At 46.6% G+C, this 19,548-nt stretch overlaps 1 protein-coding gene across 9 annotated transcripts in view; it reads right to left on the reverse strand.

Moving 5' to 3' along the window:
* The window catches only part of RNF216 (ring finger protein 216), a 171,072-nt gene that overhangs the window by 59,016 nt on the left and 92,508 nt on the right, over positions 1-19,548 (reverse strand). Inside the window, exon 14 of one of the 9 annotated variants that reach the window (XM_073791857.1) lies at positions 222-977. The exons of 7 other annotated variants lie outside the window; for them this stretch is intronic. In XM_073791857.1, the coding sequence (XP_073647958.1) occupies positions 450-977 (528 nt within the window). In that variant the 3' untranslated portion in view covers positions 222-449. Of the gene's footprint in view, positions 1-221; positions 978-15,465; positions 16,026-19,548 lie in introns of those variants that run through there. One more of the 9 variants, XM_073791859.1, reaches the window with a different exon arrangement.

Raw genomic sequence — 19,548 nt, forward strand, 5'->3', positions numbered from 1 at the left:
ATGTTAGCTTCATATGTAACAGAGCAGAACTCCCGCAATTTAATTGAAAGGTTAAAATTTGATTTTAAAATAATAGCGTGGAGGGGGCTTCCCTGGTGGCACGGTGGTTGAGAATCTGCCTGCTAATGCAGGGGACACGGGTTCGAGCCCTGGTCTGGAAAGATCCCACATGCCGCAGAGCAGCTAGGCCCGTGAGCCACAACTACTGAGCCTGCGCGTCTGGAGCCTGTGCTCTGCGACAAGAGAGGCCGAGATAGTGAGAGGATGCGCACCGCGATGAAGAATGGCCCCCGCTTGCCACAACTAGAGAAAGCCCTCGCACAGAAACGAAGACCCAACACAGCAAAAATAAATAAATCAATTAATAAAATAATAGCGTGGAAAGAAGAAGTATCAACTCTCAAAGACTCAGATATGGCATCGTTTATTAAATACCTGCTATATACTACTTACTGTACTGGGTGCTTCACACCCATCATCTTGTCAATCCCTAACCTCCTGCACAGAGGCAAGTGAGTCACAGACAAGAATCTAAGGCTCCTGCAAGGGAAGTGACTTTTCTGGGCTGTATCTCCGTGGATGGAGGAGAGAGGCAGGACCACACAGATCATGAAGCTCATAGCACCACCTCTATCTGAAAGAAATGCTTTTTTCCCCAGCTTCATACCTTTAAAATTTATGCAAATTTTAACACAAAACGAAGCTGACAGTGAAAGTGTTGACAGCAGGTGCAAAAAATGAGTATGACTCTGAAACAAGGTAAGCCATGTCAGAACCGCTGCTGGGGAAATCTCCCAGCAGCACTTGCAGCAGAGCCAGTGAGCTGCTTCCCTGCAGCCTCTGTCCGCATGGCATTTCTGTGTGGAACAAAGTGGCGCAGTCGGCTCCAGACCTGCTGCTCCGGTCCTGTCTGCCTGTCTGCAGGGCCGCCACAGCTGCGATGGCACTCTTGGAACACAAACAGCACCCCAGACGCCCTGAGAGGGCACAAAAGGGGGACAGGTGCACAGTTAGAAAGAGTAGGCTTGTGCTGGAAAAAGCCAGTCTCATCTAAGCCCTTATTCTTGCAGAAGAATGGCACTTCGGGCCTAACAACTGATAAAGAAATAAAGGACTCACAAACAGTACAATATGAGAACCATGACAGACAGAAAGGCCACTGGCCTTCCTTGGGCCTCAGGTTCAAAGTACTTCCCCTCCAGCCATTGTCCCCTGCTATTATTTCAAGGCTGACCTTGGGCCTATGACCAGGTGTGCACCCAGCTGGGGTGCTCCAAAATGGGACCAGTGAATGCCGGAAATACTCTCATCCAAGGTCTATGTTTCCAGTGGGTAGGGGTTGCTGTTTCTTAAAGACAAAGCCAAACAAAAGCAAACCAAAACAAACCAGATCCTGTTCTGTTCTATGACGTTCGTTCCTAAGAAAACCTAACTAGCGGCCCAGTTTAAGTAAAATATTGGTATAACACACACACACACACACACACACACACACACACACACACACACAAGTGGGACCTGCCCACCCAACAGTTTCAGGGTACTCTGATGTAATTATAAGGTGTGGAAAGCTGAAAATGATTTTATTTTGTATTAGCATTATTTCTAAACTGTCAAGGTGTTCACTTCAGGGCAAACACATATTACTTAGAGACTGCTGAACATGCACTTCCACGCACCAATCAAGGAGTCACCAAGGATTCCCCTGCCCTCTGAACACTATGTGCTCTTACTGTATGTGCAGCACAGGCAATGAATGCCTCCTACATTCACTAAAGGTGAGCACGAGATAAATTTTATTGCTAGTGATATAACTGCATTCTTTTGGCTTTCTTGCCATTTTTCTAAGCTTTCCACTATAAAGGAGAAAAAAAGGGACATCCATGGGTTAAAAAGGGAATGAATGCAAGATCCAGGCCACGATTTAAAGGCCCATATACAGGGAGTTCCCACGTGGTCCAGTGGTTAGGACTCCTCACTCTCACTGCCAAAGGCCAGGGTTCGATCCCTGGTCGGGGAACTAAGATCTTGCATGCCGTGTGGCTTGGCCAAAATAAACCATAAAAAAATAAAAATAAAGGTCAATATACAGTTTTTGGTAACTGTAGCAACAACAAGCACTTATAAAGGCATTGTTCCAAGCGCTTGTCACTACACCCACAATCAGGATCCTCAGATTAGAAAGAAATTACTAAGAACCAGTCTGGAATCTGGCCATTCAATTGCTAATACTGAGGGTTAAGAGCGAAACAGCTTAATCCTCTTCCGGGTGTGTCTGTCATTACTTCACTCTGCATTTGCTGTCCACAATCCTGGAAGCATTACGCAGGACTTCCCAGGAAAGAGTCTGCCCAGGGAGGGGGTTATACATGCAGAGGCCATACGGGTTACTGAAGCAGAACCCAATAAAAACCAGAGCAAGGGGATACTGGGGTGTGAAGGAGTTAGATAAATAGTTTCTTGTTCACCTCCCGGTTCCTGCAGAGCCAATGCGTTCCTCTCTTACATACAATGGTATACCACACAATCCTCTGCCCCGCCCTCAAAGCAAGACTACACATATTCCCAACTAGCAGGCCACCAGATTTTGCAACTGTACTTCTGTAATTAACTGTGATTTCTATCTTCCACCTAGCCCCTATCTTGATATCGAAGGTGGTGGAGTTTCCTCCCAAGTTCAGAGATGGGCACTCCAGTTTGGGCTTGCCTGACTGCACGCCCACTGAAGCCAAAGAAGGCTGGCCTTGGCCTCCCTGAGAGGGCCAGAATCTGCGCTTATCTGTGAGGCTCTGAGGCCCTCTGCTGACTGCCTGCTGTAACTGTCAGTTCCTCACTAGACCAGTAAGAAAATGGTCCTCAGAAACCCTCCCATCTCACTGCCATCTACAAGGCTTTCAATTTACTGAAAACACCCACATGCAGAGAAATACGCAATACAGCTTTATGTCATCTGAGCTCACGCAACGTAAATATTTTTATCCACATTTAATAAACAGCAGCTACAGAATATTAAGGCTTGTGCCCAGTCTCAGGACGGGAACTAACATGGTCAAGATCTGCCCGAGATATCCTCCAACCAGCATCGCAGCCTCACCAAGTATGTACAGTTAATCTCATTCTACAGATGAGCACAGTGAGATTCAGACAGATTAAGGCAACTTGGGCTCCCCACACAACCTGGTGGTCGGGAGACTGGCTCTGGGCAGATGTGGGTGGTCTGCCTCGGCCACTCACTGAATGGTGACCGCGGGCGAGCAGCTCATCTCTCAGCTTTAGTTTCCTCGTCTATGAAGGAGAGATAACAGAGTTACAGGACTGAATGAGACGCTGTCCTTCCAGTACCCACAGGGTGGCGGCACCCAGCAGCAGACGAATAGGCGTCTAGCTGCTGCTCTGCCATCGCTAGCGTCCCAGCCGGGCCTCCAGGCCTCATGCCTGCCAAGCACAGCTGCAGGAGAACCCTGCCCCATGGCGGGGGGGGGGGGGGGGGGGGGGGGGGGGGTGTCTAGAGCAATAACTTGAGTCGGAGAGGCCCCCTCATACAGAAGGTGGCAGAGCCTATTTTTGGACAGCAGGTTACCAAGTGAGAGCTGGTTTCTCTCACTTAAAAGGCAAAGGGAAATCGAGAGAACTGACAGAGCAATGAGCGCATTAAAGAACCAAAACCCAGGTCCGTAGACACTGCTGAGGAAACTGAGGATGCTGCAGGTGAGCGGAGGATGAGCACCTGAAAACAACATGGGCAGTATGGTTGGCTTCCAGTTACTTTCCAATAACCCTGACCACACAGGGATTGGAACCCTGGGAAGAGCAACAGGGAAATTTATGGGAGCCACAAGTATAGAATATTGAAAAGACTTAGTAAAGTTGCCAAATCTAAGAGTAGGAGAAATGAGGTACACAGTGGGATGAATAATAATACAGCTAACATTCACTGAGTGCCCATGCACTAAACATCTTACTTATATTAAGTCATTCAATCCTTATAGCCAATCTCTCAGGAGGGCCTATTCTCCTCCCTATTTTCACAGTAGGGGAAACTGAGACAGAGGGTGAAGGGGGCTGTGTAAGGCCACACGACTAGCTGGTGGAGGGGCTGGGATTTGAACGCAGGCAGTGGCAGTGCTGTTCCAGCCAGCCCCAGTGAAGAGTGCTGGACAAATTCTTTCGCCCCAGAATGGTGCAGCACAGAGAAAATACTATATAAACAAATGGTGTATTTATTGATACATTAAAGACATGTATTTGGTGGAGCAGACTGTTAGGAAGCCAGAACTTGGGCGAGGCCTCCCAGTATTGGGAGAGCTGACCGGAGAGCCCCTTGACAGTTCTCCTTGCCTCCAGTTCCTGGGAGTTGAAGTCTTCACCAGATGCGCAGTTATTTGATAAGGCCTTAGCTCCAGGCGCTATGGCAACAGACCACAAAATCAAACCACTGAAATCAAGCAAGTGAAAGAACATTCCTGTTGTGGAATCTGCCAGTGGAATGTGCTGTTGCAGGATACAATTAAAAAAAAAAGAAAAGGAAAAAAGCCACCAGGAGAATGAGAGTATTAGTGTGAGTGTGTGCATTTTAAACAACTGGTCTTACAGAAACAGGAACAGGAGTGTCTTTAGAATTGCCCTTGGTGAGATAGAACCTGAGCAGCTAGACCATCACACTGATAAAGAGCCAGCCCTCCCAACACACTTGGATGGATAAAGCCAGAACCTCAACTGTCCACAAAGCACGTTGGCCCGCTCATACCCACCTTTCTGCTGAGCTGCCAGAGCCCCAGGGCAGGGAGCACGGTGGCTCCGCCATCACTCTAAGGATGAAAGCAGCAGCGCTAACTGCACTGCGTTGCTTGTGTGTGGCTGAGCTGCATCCTTACGGGGTCTTCTTACTGCCCTCCCTGCCTTCAATCTCTTCTCACTTTCAGTCCTTTTTTCAAACTGCTGCCAGAATAATCTTCTGAAAACCTTTATTTGATCATATCATCCCCTTTCCCACCCTGGATGGACCTGCTATTGTTAACAAGACGCCGCCCACACTCTTCCCACAAGGACTGTCCCCTTCACCAAATGGCTCACCACCGGCCACCGCCCCCCCCCTTCCCTCAGAAACACACCTTAAATATGCTGTGTCTTCTTCTGGGAGGCCTCTCCCCACTCCTCTGCCCTAGCTACCCAGCAGCCTTCCAGGTCCAATCCTAAAGTCACTTCTATAATGTTTCCTCAACTCTCCCAGGCAAAACCAGCAGTCCCCTCTCATCCACTCCCTCGCCAGCTGACACGCCAGGCTCTGAGGCTCTCCCACGCAGGCAGGATCGGTGGTGCCCGGCTCTACTCTGGCTCTGACAGCTTCCCTAAGTGGTAGGCCTGCATATCCGACTGGCTCTTCAACATTTCCGCCTGGAGGTCTAAAAGGCATCACAGACACGTCTGAAACACAAAGTTTGATCCCCTCACCTCCCCACAAAGCTGTTCTTAGTCTCCTCTGTATCACTAAGGGACACCACCACCCACTAGCTGCGCAAGCAAAAACCCTGGATTCCTCCTTTTTCTTCACCCCCCCCCCCAACTTATCCCACCAGCCAGTCCTCTCAGCTCTACCTCAAACCCACCCACTCTCATGTTTCCTGAAGCCTAAATCCAGAATCACTGCTAGCCTGGAACCTGTAGTGCTGGAAGAACCAGAATCTAAACCAAAAATAAATAAATAAAATTTAAAAAAAGGATGCTACAAAGGTGACCAAAGGTGACAAACTCCCTGAGCCAACAGCAACCAGGATGGAACACGTGCGCCCACTCTCACAATGATGGGTTCACAGGCACATCCGATGTATGTATGTATGTATTTATTTATTTCTGGCTGTGTTGGGTCTTCGCTGCTGTGCGCGGGCTTTCTCTAGTTGTGGCAAGCGGGGTCTACTCTTTATCACAGTGCGCGGGCTTCTCATTGCAGTGGCTTCTCTTGTTGCGGAGCAGGGGCTCTAGGCTTCAGCAGATGTGGCACGCGGGCTCAGTAGTGGCTCGCAGGCTTAGCTGCTCCGTGGCATGTGGGATCTTCCCGGACCAGGGCTTGAACCTGTGTCCCCTGCATCGGCAGGTGGATTCTTAACCACTGTGCCACCAGGGAAGCCCCCATCGGTTTGTTTTGGTTCTTCTCATGCTGTTTCTTTACTCCAGCAGCTTCTCTCCTCACGGCAGGGACAATCAAGAAACGCCTGCACTAAAATGCAAGCACAACTGTCCACTCAGAGGACAACTGAGACCAGAGTGGGTGTCACGCTGCCAGGACAAACTCTGTACCGACGTGCTGGCCTATACTTGCTTTTGCTCAAATCTGGACTCCGAAAATTCCTGTTTTGTCTTGAAATCCTCCGGAATCACCTCAAAGGCTACTTCACAAAGCAGCCCTTCAAAGGTGTCAGTGCCTCTCTGAAGGGCAGCCAGGCAGCATGTGTCACTGTTCAGCCTGGGGCAGCCAGTCTCTGTGCTGAAGAACAGATGACATTTTTCCTTTTAAAATAAGCAGCATGTACTGGAGGAAAGATAACCATATACAATCCTGGAAAGAAATCTGGAACTATGTCTTAAGAGTCTTAAGAAAATTGATTCTCTTGGGCCCAGGAGTCCTACTCTAGAGATCTATCCTCATGAATAATTCTAAAAAAGAGAAGGCTTTACATACAAGGCCGTGCACTGCACTGTTTGCAGCAGCAAAAAGCGGAAAGCCTCCTGCATTTCCAGCTCAGGGGTGCATGGGAATAAGCTGAAGCACATCTGATTGATGGAATGACAGCCACCCATGACACATGTTTACACATGGTTAGAGAATGCAAAAAGTGCTTACGTTATGTTGAGTAAAAAAGCAAGGCACAGCAGTGTACATACGGAATGACTACAATCATATGGCAAAAAGCAAATGCCAGCCTGCAGGCTAAAGGGGCAGCACCACATGGCAGAGCAGAGGGTCAGAGCATCTGTGTGACCCTGAGAAAGTCCTGGCCTCTCTGCTTCCGCAGAAAACGGGGAAACAAAAACAAAACAAAAACGGAGAAACAAGTACCTGGCAGGATTTCTGTAAACATAAATGAGAAATGTGTGTGCTCAATAACCAACAGCTGCTGTTCTTACGTAGCAACAAGAGAGCCTGGTGGTGCTGCCTCACTCCTCATCACACCCTGAGCAGGTACCACATTATCCCCACTCTCCCTGTAAAGACTCCAAGGTCACAGGCACTCAGGCACTGTGATCTTAACTGCTTCACTAGAACTTTCTAAACAGACACTCGAGCCTCAGTCCTGGCTCTGCCATTTACAGGTGTGCACTTAACCCCTGAGCCTCAGTGTCCCCATTTGGTAAACTGGGAATGATGATGATGCCTTTCAGGGTTACTCTGAGGACTGGTAAGAGTTTTCAGAGTGCTGAGCACAGCAGAAGATAATCAATGAGCGATACAGTTATTATTGGGGGAAGTGGGTGGCAATCATATTAGTGTCTTGGGATAGAATCTGTACAAAGCTCATGATTAGCCGAGCAGAGTTTATAGCCTAATTACTCTGGCCATTACCACAGACACAAGTGAGAGACAGGATTTTCTAACTTAATTCCGGATGGGGACAGGGGTAGTTTTTGTTTAAAGAAAAATTGCAGGGCTTCCCTGGTGGCACAGCGGTTAAGAATCTGCCTGACAATGCAGGGGACATGGGTTCGAGCCCTGGTCCGGGAAGATCCCGCACGCCGCGGGGCAACTAAACCCATGTGCCACTACTACTGAGCCTGCGCTCTAGAGCCCGCGAGCCACAACTACTGAGTCTGCACGCCACAACTACTGAAGCCCGCGCGCCTAGAGCCTGTGCTCCGCAACAAGAGAAGCCACTGCAACGAGAAGCCCACACACCACAACGAAGGGCAGCCCCCCGCTTGCCACAACTAGAGTAAGCCCACGTGCAGCAACGAAGGCCCAATGCAGCCAAAAATAAATTAAAAAAAAAAGAAAAATTGCAACACTATGATATGACAAGTGACATATGGTGAGAAGGCCGCCATGGCTGAGTTAAGGCCTAGATAAAAGTAGACAGTGATGTGTGAAGAACAAGTGGGCAGAGAAGCAGTTCAGCCTGGCCAGTGTTTGGCTCTGATTTGTGATGGCCGAACATGTGTTTCCATTAGCTGGGCTTTCTAAGTGGGAGTCTGCCTTAAAAAAAAAAATCCTGAGGGACTTCCCTGGTGGCACAGTGGTTAACACTCTGCGCTCCCAATGCGGGGGCGCCCGGGTTCGATTCCTGGTCGGGGAACTGGATACCATGTGCATGCTACAGCTGGGAGTTTGCATGAAGCAACTAAGGAGATCACGTGGAGCAACAAAGGAACCCTTGAGCTGCAACTAAGGGGCCCACCTGCCACAACCAAGTCCCAGCACAACCAAATAAACTAAAAAAAAAAAAAAATCCTGAGGTTGAAACTACTTCCAGACTTTGTTATCCCTGACCTGCTTGTGCAGGAGCACCAGCCACCACTCCTGTTGTACGACACTCCCTGGGGTTTCTGGAAATTCCAGCTTGGCTTACGTCGGTGGCAGCGAAGATCACCCCGAGTGGTCGTGTAGCGTCCCCAAGTTGCCCTCAGGCCTGGGTGCCTGTGCCCCGCCTATGGAGCAGAGGGGGAGAAAGGGGGCGCTACTGATTTCTTAACAGCTATTCCAATGGGCTCCCAAGCAACATCTGTCCAAAAGGCACCTCACAAATAGGAAGGAAGAACGAAGCTTTTACTTTTGCATGGTTCCTTCCTTTAGCAAATCAAATGGTGTGCCTTATTTATTTTTTTTTTTTGAGGTGGCTAAAGAAGTCAATGAAACACCTTGCTTAGCTCCCCCAAGAAGGAAAAGTGGGCTCCTGCTGGGGCCATCTGCACTGCTCCCCACCCACAGGCCCCACACCCGTTCCTGCCGAGGCGCATGTGGACGAGGCTGCTGGAGACTGCTGAGGTGAGTCCCACACCGGGCGAAGCCAGCTTCTGCTGGCCAGACCTCTGTCTCCCTTCCACCCGTGCCACTGGCTGCTCATGCCACACTCTGCTTCCTACAGCGAGCCAGACCACAGCAGAAAGAGGGGTGAGCCTTCATTCACTGGACTCGGGCTGTAGGAACCAAGGAAACACCCTGATTGTCACCCACTGCAGATGTGTGGACACGGGGTGGGTCCCCTGGTGGAGGTGGCTTGAGATGAAAAGGAGTACAGTGACCTTCAACAGCCACTCCTCCTCTGTGCCCCACAGGCTCCCTGACCTCCTCTGCCTTCAGAACTAGATGCGACTAATGTTAGGAGAGGGGGACTCCCACTGGCCCCCGTCTGGGGTCTGGGCTCTTTTGTGGGCCTGGGCCTACTCCTCCCCTCCCCATAGGCCACCAAGGTTGAAGGACCCAGGGTGCAAGGAAGGACTTTTTTAAGTCTGGGAGAGCAGGGCCACAGAAACTGTTCTGTTACTGGACACTAAGGAATGTACACTAAACATTACTACTTTGAAAATACAGCCAGCTACAAGATGAACTCCACAGGGGCGAATTCTATTACCTTTCCTCTTTCCACCCAAAATCAAAAGGACAAAGTGACGAGCTGAAAATGAGAGGGAAGGGTATGCAGTGGGAGGGAAATAAACAGCCAAAAGCTGAACCTGACAGAAGTCATGGTTCAGCCACTCTTCTCTCACAGTTGCCTCCAAATGGCAAGTCACCAAGGCTGCAAACATCTATCTCAGGAGTAATTAAATCAAATTAATCTCAGGAAAAGAGCTTTAAACGTTCAAAGCCCCATTAATGTTCATGCCTTGTAATTAAATACGTATGTTAAGAAGGCTTGGACAAAAGCAAAACATTTTCAAATGTGAATTCTTTACATTCACAGCATTATAATGCATTCTAAGTACTGATCTTGTAGAAAACTATGTAAAAAATTTAGTGAAGCACACTGTAAAAACATGGCAGAAAGAACGCAGATACAATCTCAGTCCATACTGAGCTTTAGAAAAATGTGCCTTGATAAACATCTTCACTTTTAAGGCTCCACATAAGTTATCCAGTGATAATCTCCACTTAGTTTTTTAACTCTCCCTGATCCTTGCCCCTCTGGATCCTGAGGCGGCAGCCCTCACATGCATCTTGGAAAAGTTCTTTGCTTCTGCTCTCCTGGGATCTTCTACTTTACTTCCTTGTTCATGTCAATCTTCCAGGGTTAACCTTCTCTTTGATAATCAACCATGAAAGAGACTGGTCACCCCAACATACTGTGTGTCTTGAAGGGAAGGTATCCAATCTTCCATTTCTAAAAAAGCGTGTACTTGTCAAAAATCTCAAGAACACTACTGCTGCCACGTGGTCTCTGAACAGCTCTTGACTCCTTTGTCAAAGTGCTCTCACCTCACAGAACCTCATTTGCTTCTCACAGCCACCCTGAGAGAAGGTGGAATAGGAATTACACGTCCATCTTTCTGATGAGGAGAGTCAGAGTAAAAGACTTGCTGACAGTCACACAGTAAGCAGTTTACAGTCTGAATGTTATCAGTTCTCTGATTAAGTGCTACTGGTTAGAACCGCTGGTGCCTCCAGGAAAGGCTGTCACAATGTAGACCAAATCATCTACAAAAGGCTCCCATGATTTGTCTAAATTGCTTGGTTCTGTTGCAACTGTAGTTATCAATTCTTTCTTAAAAAATACTGTGAGTTGAAGTTATGGACTGAATGTCTGTGTCCTTGGATAACTCATACATTGAAATCCTAACCCCCAATGTGATGGTATTAGGAGGTAGGGCCTTTGAAGGCCATGAGGGTGGAGTGCTCATGAATGGGATTCATTACAAGGAGAGACAGGAGAACCTGTTCCTTCTGCTCTTTGTCATGTAATGATATATAGAGAAGATGTCCATCTGCAAACCAAGAAGAGGGCCCTCACCAGAACTCAATCTGCCAGCACCTTGATCTTAGACTTCCCAGCCTCTAGAACTGTAAGAAGTAATGCCGGTTGTTTAAGCCACCCGGTCTACGGTAATTTGTTATAGCAGCCTGAGCTAAGATGGCTGAGTTTGGAAAACTTAACAAAACTTTCAAAGACAGGGATATCTGCGGTAAAGGAATTTTACCTATAGAAGATCTTAAAAAACAAAAGCAGAAGCCCTGATTATTCCAACTGGATTCATTACCATGGTCAACTGAATATATCTGTCAGGAATACCAGGTTTCAAATCAAAACCTCGAAATTAAGGGAAGAGGCAGAGTTTTCAGAAACCAAAGAAAGAGTATACTCGTATCTAATTTTTGGACAAAGATACTGTGGAAGGATTGTCACACTGACACCAGTGCATCTAAATGACATTTTAAAGTTTCTTCTAGGTCCAAAAGTCTGTGTGAAGCTCCTCTGCCCCTTGAAAGATTCTAAGGTAAGTAGATCTCACCCCAGAGGAGGAAGCCAAGTGATCCAGCAACATCATTTCAGAGAAGACTGAAATAGAGAAACCAAATGCCTCAAATGAGGAGGAATCAAGAACAGTAAAAACCTCGTCTTTTGTTTATTTCCCAAGTCCGAGGGGAGGGAGAAGATAAATGGACCTACCCACATTTTCAAGGACTTAAAGATTAAAGGTGCTGTCTCAGAATTTTACTAATATCCCTTCCTTCAATCCTCAGATAGCCCGGAGAGAATGTCATCATATCCATTTCACATATGAGGAAACCATGTTACTTAGAAATTGAAGGACTTGCCTAGTTTACATAGGTTATGCCCAGGATTCTCAAAGTTACACTACAATTAACTTCCTATCATACTCTTTCCCCTGTTTTCTAGCAGGAAAAAACAGCTGTTCTGACAATTTTACTTATGTCTGATAAAAGGTCCTGGCTTTTGGAAATGAAACTAAAGAGATGACTGGAGCAGTAAATAAATATCAGAGAACAGATCTTTGTTCAATGAACAAAGTCTTTGTGTTCTGTTCCCTGAGAAAACTTAATATTTATTTTATTTAATTTATTTATTTTATTTTTGGCCTCACCGGTGGCATGCAGGATATCTTAGTTCCCCGACCAGGATCGAATCTGTGCCCCCTGCATTGGGAGCACGGAGTCTTAATCACTGGACTGCAGGGAAGTCCCCAAAACATTTATTTTAATGTCAAAAGTTTTTGCCTAGTGAATTTCACTTACTTCTGACACAGCTCCAGGTCTAACAGACGGAGGGAGCACTTCAGTTCAAGTGAAGAAAATGGAACTTCACTGTCTACATTGTCTGAAGCTCTGCCAAGCTTTCCTGGAAGAGTCACGAGAGTATTCTTAACAGAAGACATTCCTGCTTCCAGTCCTGGATTCCTACAGCTGGCCAGCGAGGGCACCAGGCTTTCATTTTGCTGTTAAAAGCACAGAATTGTGTAAAACCGAGATAATTCTGGCAATGCTTACCTTCTTTCAATTATTTTTATATTGAGAGAAAAAGTAGAGTAAAAAGCTATGAAAAGTATAAGCAGACGGTAAATGAAGTAGGGTGAAAACTACTTAATATGACACATTCACATATTCAGAAACTATGAAGAAAGAGAAGGAGGAGCTACCGACCCGTTCATTCCAAACAGACTAAACGTCAGGGGAAAAAGTGGTCAGCTGAAGCCCAGAATTCTATGCTGGGGTAGTTTTTGTTTTTTAAATCTCTGTGGACACCGGTCAAAGAAAAAAAAATACATGTACATGCTGAGAAATACAAAAAGGCCTAATGAGTGAAAGCCTGTGTTTCATTTCAGAAAAAAAGCTCACACTGCACCCATTTTACCTTGCTTTTTACACTCGACAGTGCACTTCTTGGAGAGATTCCCTGATCAGTACTTATAGATCTTTCTTATATATATATATATTTTGGAATGGGTTATGAAAAATTTTGCTGGTTACTCTAGCAGTGGGCCAATTCTCAATTTATCCATCTTACTTTCTTATCAACAGAAGGGTTGTTTTTTTAAAAAATTTATTTATTTTTATTTATTCTATTTTTGGTTGCCTTGGGTCTTTGTTGCTGCACACAGGCTTTCTCCAGTTGCGGCGAGCAGAGGCTACTCTTCGCTGTGGTGCGCGGGCTTCTCATTGCAGTGATTTCTCTTGCTGCGGGGCACAGGCTCTAGGCACGCGGGCTTCAGTAGTTGCGGTGCATAAGTTTCAGTAGTTGTGGCTCACAGGCTCTAGAGCGCAGGCTCAATAGTTGTGGTGCACGGGCTTAGTTGCTCCACGGCATGTGGGATCTTCCCACACCAGGGCTTGAATCCGTATCCCCTGCATTGGCAGGCGGATTCTTAACCACTGCACCACCAGGGAAGCCAAAAAGCGTTGCTTTTGATAAAGTATGACTCAGGCTCCTAAATGAAGACAACAGTCAACATTACTATGCAGATCGCTGTTTTTTTTTTCAGATCGCTGTTTTTTAATCATCTTTTTTTTTTTTGCTGGGCTGTGCAGCTTGCAGAATCTTAGTTCCCTGACCAGGAATTGAACCCAGGCCCCGGCAGTGAAAGTGCTGAGTCCTAACCGCTGGACGGCCAGGGAATTCCCAGATCACTGCTTTTTAAAGTAAAAATTTAAGAGATTCTGAATTCAAATGTTGACTGAGAGACCAGAAAAACAAACAAATGAAAACATTCGAAGAACTGGATTAAGGAAACAACCTTTCTTCCTTAAGTGGATCTGCCGTGGCTCCATCCCTCATGTCAAGACCTTAAGACAAAATAAGTTCCTGGGATGTAGCACCGCCACCAGGACCACTCATGCCCACTGGGAGAGCTGGGGGCGTGGAACTGGAAGGAGTGCCTGCCCTCCCGTGCGGCCTGCTTCAGCATCGTGCTGGTGTGTGAGATGTGGGAAAAGCGAGAGGATTTACTTTCAGTTTTGAGAACCATGATTCATTCTCCCTACATTCTCTCAATTCTAGCTGCATTTTTAGTATTAAAAAAGAAAGAAAAAGAAAAGAGAGGCAGATCATGAAGCAGGGAACATAGAAGCCCACATCCTTTCAGTTCTACCATCAAACGATTAATAACTGCTCACTTTCGTGAAGCTGTTTTCTTTCCAAGAAAAATATACGCTTTGTGTCCTCTCAAAATGGTTTTTCCTGCTTTTCAACAATTAAAAAACATTATTTCAAAGTAGTTTTCCTTTTCTCCTGGACTCAGGGTTGTAATTGCATGATAGCACACTTGAGTAAAACAATTTAGAAATGAAGCGTTCAAGAAAATGATACGTGAAGGGGCAGGTAACCCACGTTTGCAGAGCTCAACTGTCTTACGGTTTACTCTTACCTTTGAAGTCCCTTTCTACTTCCTCGTACTCTAGAAGACATGGTCAGTGTTCCTCAGAAGCTGGGCAGGCTTTTGATTAGAGATCAGTTTGCTAAGGTTCCCCAGGTGACATTAAAGGCGGCTCCAGCGGCATGAAATTCTCCTCTCCCTGAAGCAACAACGGGAAGAGGTGCTGTCCTCACCTCTCACAGAAACCACACCAGCTCACAGGGGCCGTCAACCAAACACGCCCTCGCATAAGCAGGGCTCCGTTCCACAGGGAAGAAGGGGGGCTGCTGGCCCCTGCCCTTTGGTAACGCTCTGCCGCCCAGTCTTTTGTACCTTAGGTACGTGCTCGTTCTGCCAAGCTTACATTTCCCAACAACCCCGACGTGTCACATTTGCGCGAAGCTGGGATCTGGGGGCTGGAGGGAGACTTAACTCACGTAGGCAGACTCAGACCTGGAGGTGAAGGGCTGATGCCAGCACACGGCACATGGCCAAGCGAGGGCGGAAGCCGGTTCCCCGCAGTCTCTCTGCAACGCCTCTCCTGCCACATTAACACAGTCCTGTCCGGCTCATACCACCAGCGCACAAAGAGCTCGCTTTCAAAGGGGTTGTTCTGCCATGATCAGAGTTTTGGATGCTTCAAAGTTCCGACAGAAACGCACCCTCTTCTCTAACCCTGTGCACAGACAGTGAGACTGGGGTGACCGATGTGATGTTAAGAGCACCTCCCCTTCCACCAACAGGGTCTCTGCTGGGTCGGCTTATGGTGAAGATCCACCTCTACCCTCAACAAACAGCACAGACACCGAGCAATTTTGCCTGACAGCAGTATTTTATTGTTATGACACCGTCTTGTGACCCACTTTACTCCCTGCTCCTTACTTCTCAGTTATAAGCAGTAATTAGTAATGTCAGTGTTCTGGCTGGATTGCTCCAGGCCCATTAATAATGCAAGAGCAGGAACAGGATGAATGCATAAATGTGCAACAGAGGTTTCAAGGTTAAAAGCAGTAATGGGGAGAGCTGGGGGGAGGCAGGCGGTGTTGGCAGAAGAGGAAAGCGTGTGTGTGTGTGGTGTGTGTGTATGGTGTGTGTAAGAGAGAGAGAGTGAGTGAGAGAGAGAGAGAGAGAGAGAGAGAGAGAGAGAGAGAGAGAGAGAGAGAGAGAGAGAGAAGCAGGGAGGGTGTGGGGGAGAGAGGTGATGGGGAGTTTTAAATTTATTTTTTACAACGTCCAGCTTCCCTTTAGGGGCAGTATGTACGGCGAAGCACTTCTCAGTGTCCTTCATCAAGCTGAGTATAGTTTCTCCTCTCCTCTGGAGTGGACACATGCCTCTGGCCACCTGGTGGGGAGGGCGTCAGTGCTAAGTCTCAGGCACTGAAGAGTTACCAGTATATGAAATTGAGGTCAGAGGAAACTATGCCAGTATCTTTCAAACACCTTTCTGGTGTTTTAAATGACTTATAAAAGGCAATGCCTGCTTGTTCAGCAAAACTGGTACCTTCCCACTTAAGCTTTTACAGGAAAGTCAAGACAAGTGATGCAGAACAGGTCCCGGTCTGGCAGCCAGGTACTCCTTCAGTGCAAGAGACAGAAGACGATGTTGTTGCAACTGCTTCCCCATCTCTGCAAATCTCCATCCCACCCTGTTTCCAAGGGGGGATTTCAAAAGGTACGATATCCAACATTCCTAAACAGATCTTTGTATTAGAACCGAATGACAGCAAACAAGCCTGCAAATTAGGAGAGGGAGAGGATGAGCATGGCTATCTGAAAAACATTTGCTTAGGAGATGGGGGAGGGGGCCCTGAAGCAAGGTGGACAGCCATCTGTGACTCCTGAGCTGTTTACAGCTACATTACCTTCTAAGCAGACACAACCTTTCACTTGTCCCTCACATACCAAAAGTGAACTGCTTTACACACTAGGAAAGTAACAACTTTCTCTGCTGGTTTCACAACCAAAACCAGACATTTTAAAAGCCGGTGATAGCAATGCTTGGGTGAATCAGAACCCATCCTTACTTGTTAGTCAGAAATAGTCTCTGTGGGAAAAGGAAGCAGCTGGAAGCAGCCTTGAATCATAGTTACTGAAAGCTGTATCTATTCCCACGGGGCTCTGACTTCTGTGCCAAGGTTTTCTCACTGGCAGCGTACGGTTCTGTGTGCTAGAGATGGGGCTCCTGCAGAAAGGCCAGCGAGAAGAAAGGCAGAGCTGCCAGAGTTCCAGCTCTTTCCACTGGCCACAAAATTGCATCACGTCACCTACAACCTGAGGCAAAGCACTCCTTTTGAGGGTGGTGAAGTCAGCCCTCACAGGGATCCAGGAGAAAGGTTTATGGGTTTGAAAATATACAAGCATGTTTTTAAAATCACATGTCTATCATTCTTTTCAAGTTCCCTAAAAACAAATAAAATAAAATCCTTTTGTTTTAAAAGTTCAGAGATGACTGGGTTGATGAAAATGGGTGCAGTTATTTTTTAATTGGAAAAGTAGTACACGCACAGTACTCCCCCTCTCCCGCCTTACCCTCAGAGTAAGCCTCCCCCAAAGCAATTCCCTGTAACCAATTTCTTACTTATCCTTCCACACAGATTTTATTCACATGTTGGCACCCATCTCCTCCTCCTCCCATGTGAGACCCAGATATAAGCATACAATACCCACTGTTCTACACCTTGTTTTATTTTAATTTTTTTACTTAATACATCTTGGTGATAGCTCCAGATTGGCACAACTGGACCCATGTCATTCTCTTTAATGCTATGGTGTACCGGTTCACAAGTCAAATCTGTTCTGTTGCCTCTCTTTGTAAATATAATCTTAACTGGATCACAGCCACGTTCATTTGTTCACATATTGTCTACGGTTGCTTGCAAGCTACAAAGGCAAAGCTGAGCAGCTCTGACAGATTTATATGGTCCAAAAAGACTAAAATATTTACTATCTTGCCCTTTACAAAAAAGTTTGCCAACCCCTGGTGTATGCCATTGTATGAATGTCCATATGTAATCTGTTCCCTGTTGATGAACATTCAAGTGGAAAATGGGTATCCTTAAGAATAAAATTAAACTGTAAACGCTGAGAGGCACTAAGGATGAGGATGAAAGAGCAGGAACTAGCTGGAGGAAGCTGGCATGAAGAAGCAGGCGTAAAGAGGGAACTGCAGGGCAAGCTACAGCCTCCCAAAGTGTTACTTCCTTTTTTTAGAGGAAGTAAGAGGCAAACTGTAGGTCTTTTGATAAAAGGAAATTCCCCTTTGCTGTATCAAAGCTACTCCCTGTGTTTGTGTTTTTCTAAGTTAGGCAAGGCTGCCTGAAGCATACTCTGACCAAATTAGGAAGCAAGCAGGCTGATGTCTCTAAGCTGGTCACCACATGGCCAGGACGCCCAGGCATGCATACACAGAGTGATGGATGGGGAAGGAGAGACTCAATCCAAGAAAGAAATGCTATTTGCTTGAGAAATTAGCCTTATGAAAATTACACTTAATAAGAATTAGTAATTGTTCTTGAAGATGAAATTCACTTCCTGCTTCTGACAAAAAAACCAGGGCTTCCAAGGTTCTACAAGGGAAGAATGTGTGAGGGGCACAGTGGAGATGAATTCTTCGGGGCATTTTTCTGTTTACTCCAAGGGCAGTGAAGATCTTGCGAAGTACCAAGGAAAAACATACCAATTAGCTCTCTGATAGATTAATAAGATATTCAGTTTTACACTACTGAGAAATAAAGAACTTAGAAAGGTCATACTAAAAAAGAATTGTATAAATTTCTATTTGAAGACTGACTACTCAACTGCTTTATCTGCTGGAAGGATAACGTTTTAAACTAGTCTTACACTTTCCAACAAGGTTGAGGTATGCGATACTGAATCAATCATTCACACTGAGCTTGTTTCTGCCATCTCTACTCAGTGATATTCTTTTTCAGGAATGACTTCTGAGTTAACTTTTGATTCTGAGCCAATGAGCTCAGAATCTACTCCGACCACCAGCACTATCTGGGTAATAAAATTTAACCTTGAAAATCCTTGCTTTCCTCCCAAATTTCCAGATCAGCAAGATTCTTGGACATGATTTTTATTCCCTTAGGAATGTGCTCAGTTCAGTTCCAGTATTCGCTTTGAAATCAGACATGCAGTTAGAGTTAAGGTAAGTTTAAATGACAAAGCAAATCTCAGTTCTTCTTTTTTTTTTTTGCGGTACGTGAGCCTCTCACTGTTGGGGCCTCTCCCGTTGCGGAGCACAGGCTCCAGATGTGCAGGCTCAGCAGCCATGGCTCACGGGCCCAGCCGCTCCGTGGCATGTGGGATCTTCCCGGACCAGGGCACGAACCCGCGTCCCCTGCATTGGCAGGCGGACTCTCAACCACTGCGCCACCAGGGAAGCCCGCAGTTCTTCTTTATAGGAAAATCTTCAAGGGAGCCAGGCAAAAAGATGTGGGCACTGCTCTTGGCGCAATCTGAGAACCTGCTCTCTCCAGCGCAGCAGCTGCTCCCCACAGAGAAGGCAGAGGCCCAGAGCAGCAATCTGCACGGGTGGCCATGGACTGGCGTGGGGCTCCTGTTGAAACAGCATTTTCTGTGCTGTAGCTCAATTTGTGTTGAGTTGGTATCCTGGTTCCTTTGCCAGGCTGCATGGGGCAGGAAATTCGCAGCCCCTCTCTCCAAAGTGCTCTATATGTTGTCAAAATTGCTAAGTGTTTGCTTTCTACCTATTCCTTTATTGACTTTGCACATTTATTTACAATCACCTAAAGGACCCATGGATTTTACAGGTAACACTATAAAGAACAGCTATTTTTTGAAACCCTGGTTGAACCCATCAATTAAGAACTGTATTTCTATTAGTCAAGACTTCTGTGACTCACCTTTAACTGAGTCAAACTGTACACTAATGGACCACTGAGGACATACACAGGTTAGAGAGCTATCCCTGAACCCGAAGTTCATATATAACCAAAAGACGAAAGTGTGATAGTTTCCTCAAGCTGCGTGAACCTGGCACTTAACCCCTTCCTTCGTCTGCACAGTGAAGATGTATGGGCTGTACGAGTCCCCTCTACTCCCTTTATAAATCCAGCACCTACAAGTACAAATGGAGAGAACCAAATGCCAGTAACATAGAACCATCTGGGCAGGCTCAGTGCAGTTCCCCCTAACAAGGTTTGAACTACACACTTGTGTCCCACTAGACGAGCGTGAGCTGTCGATGGTACCCAGGTAGATGGGAGGCCTTCCTTGCCCTGCTTTCTC

Source organism: Tursiops truncatus, chromosome 15, assembly GCF_011762595.2.
Source record: "Tursiops truncatus isolate mTurTru1 chromosome 15, mTurTru1.mat.Y, whole genome shotgun sequence".
NCBI lineage: Eukaryota > Metazoa > Chordata > Mammalia > Artiodactyla > Delphinidae > Tursiops > Tursiops truncatus.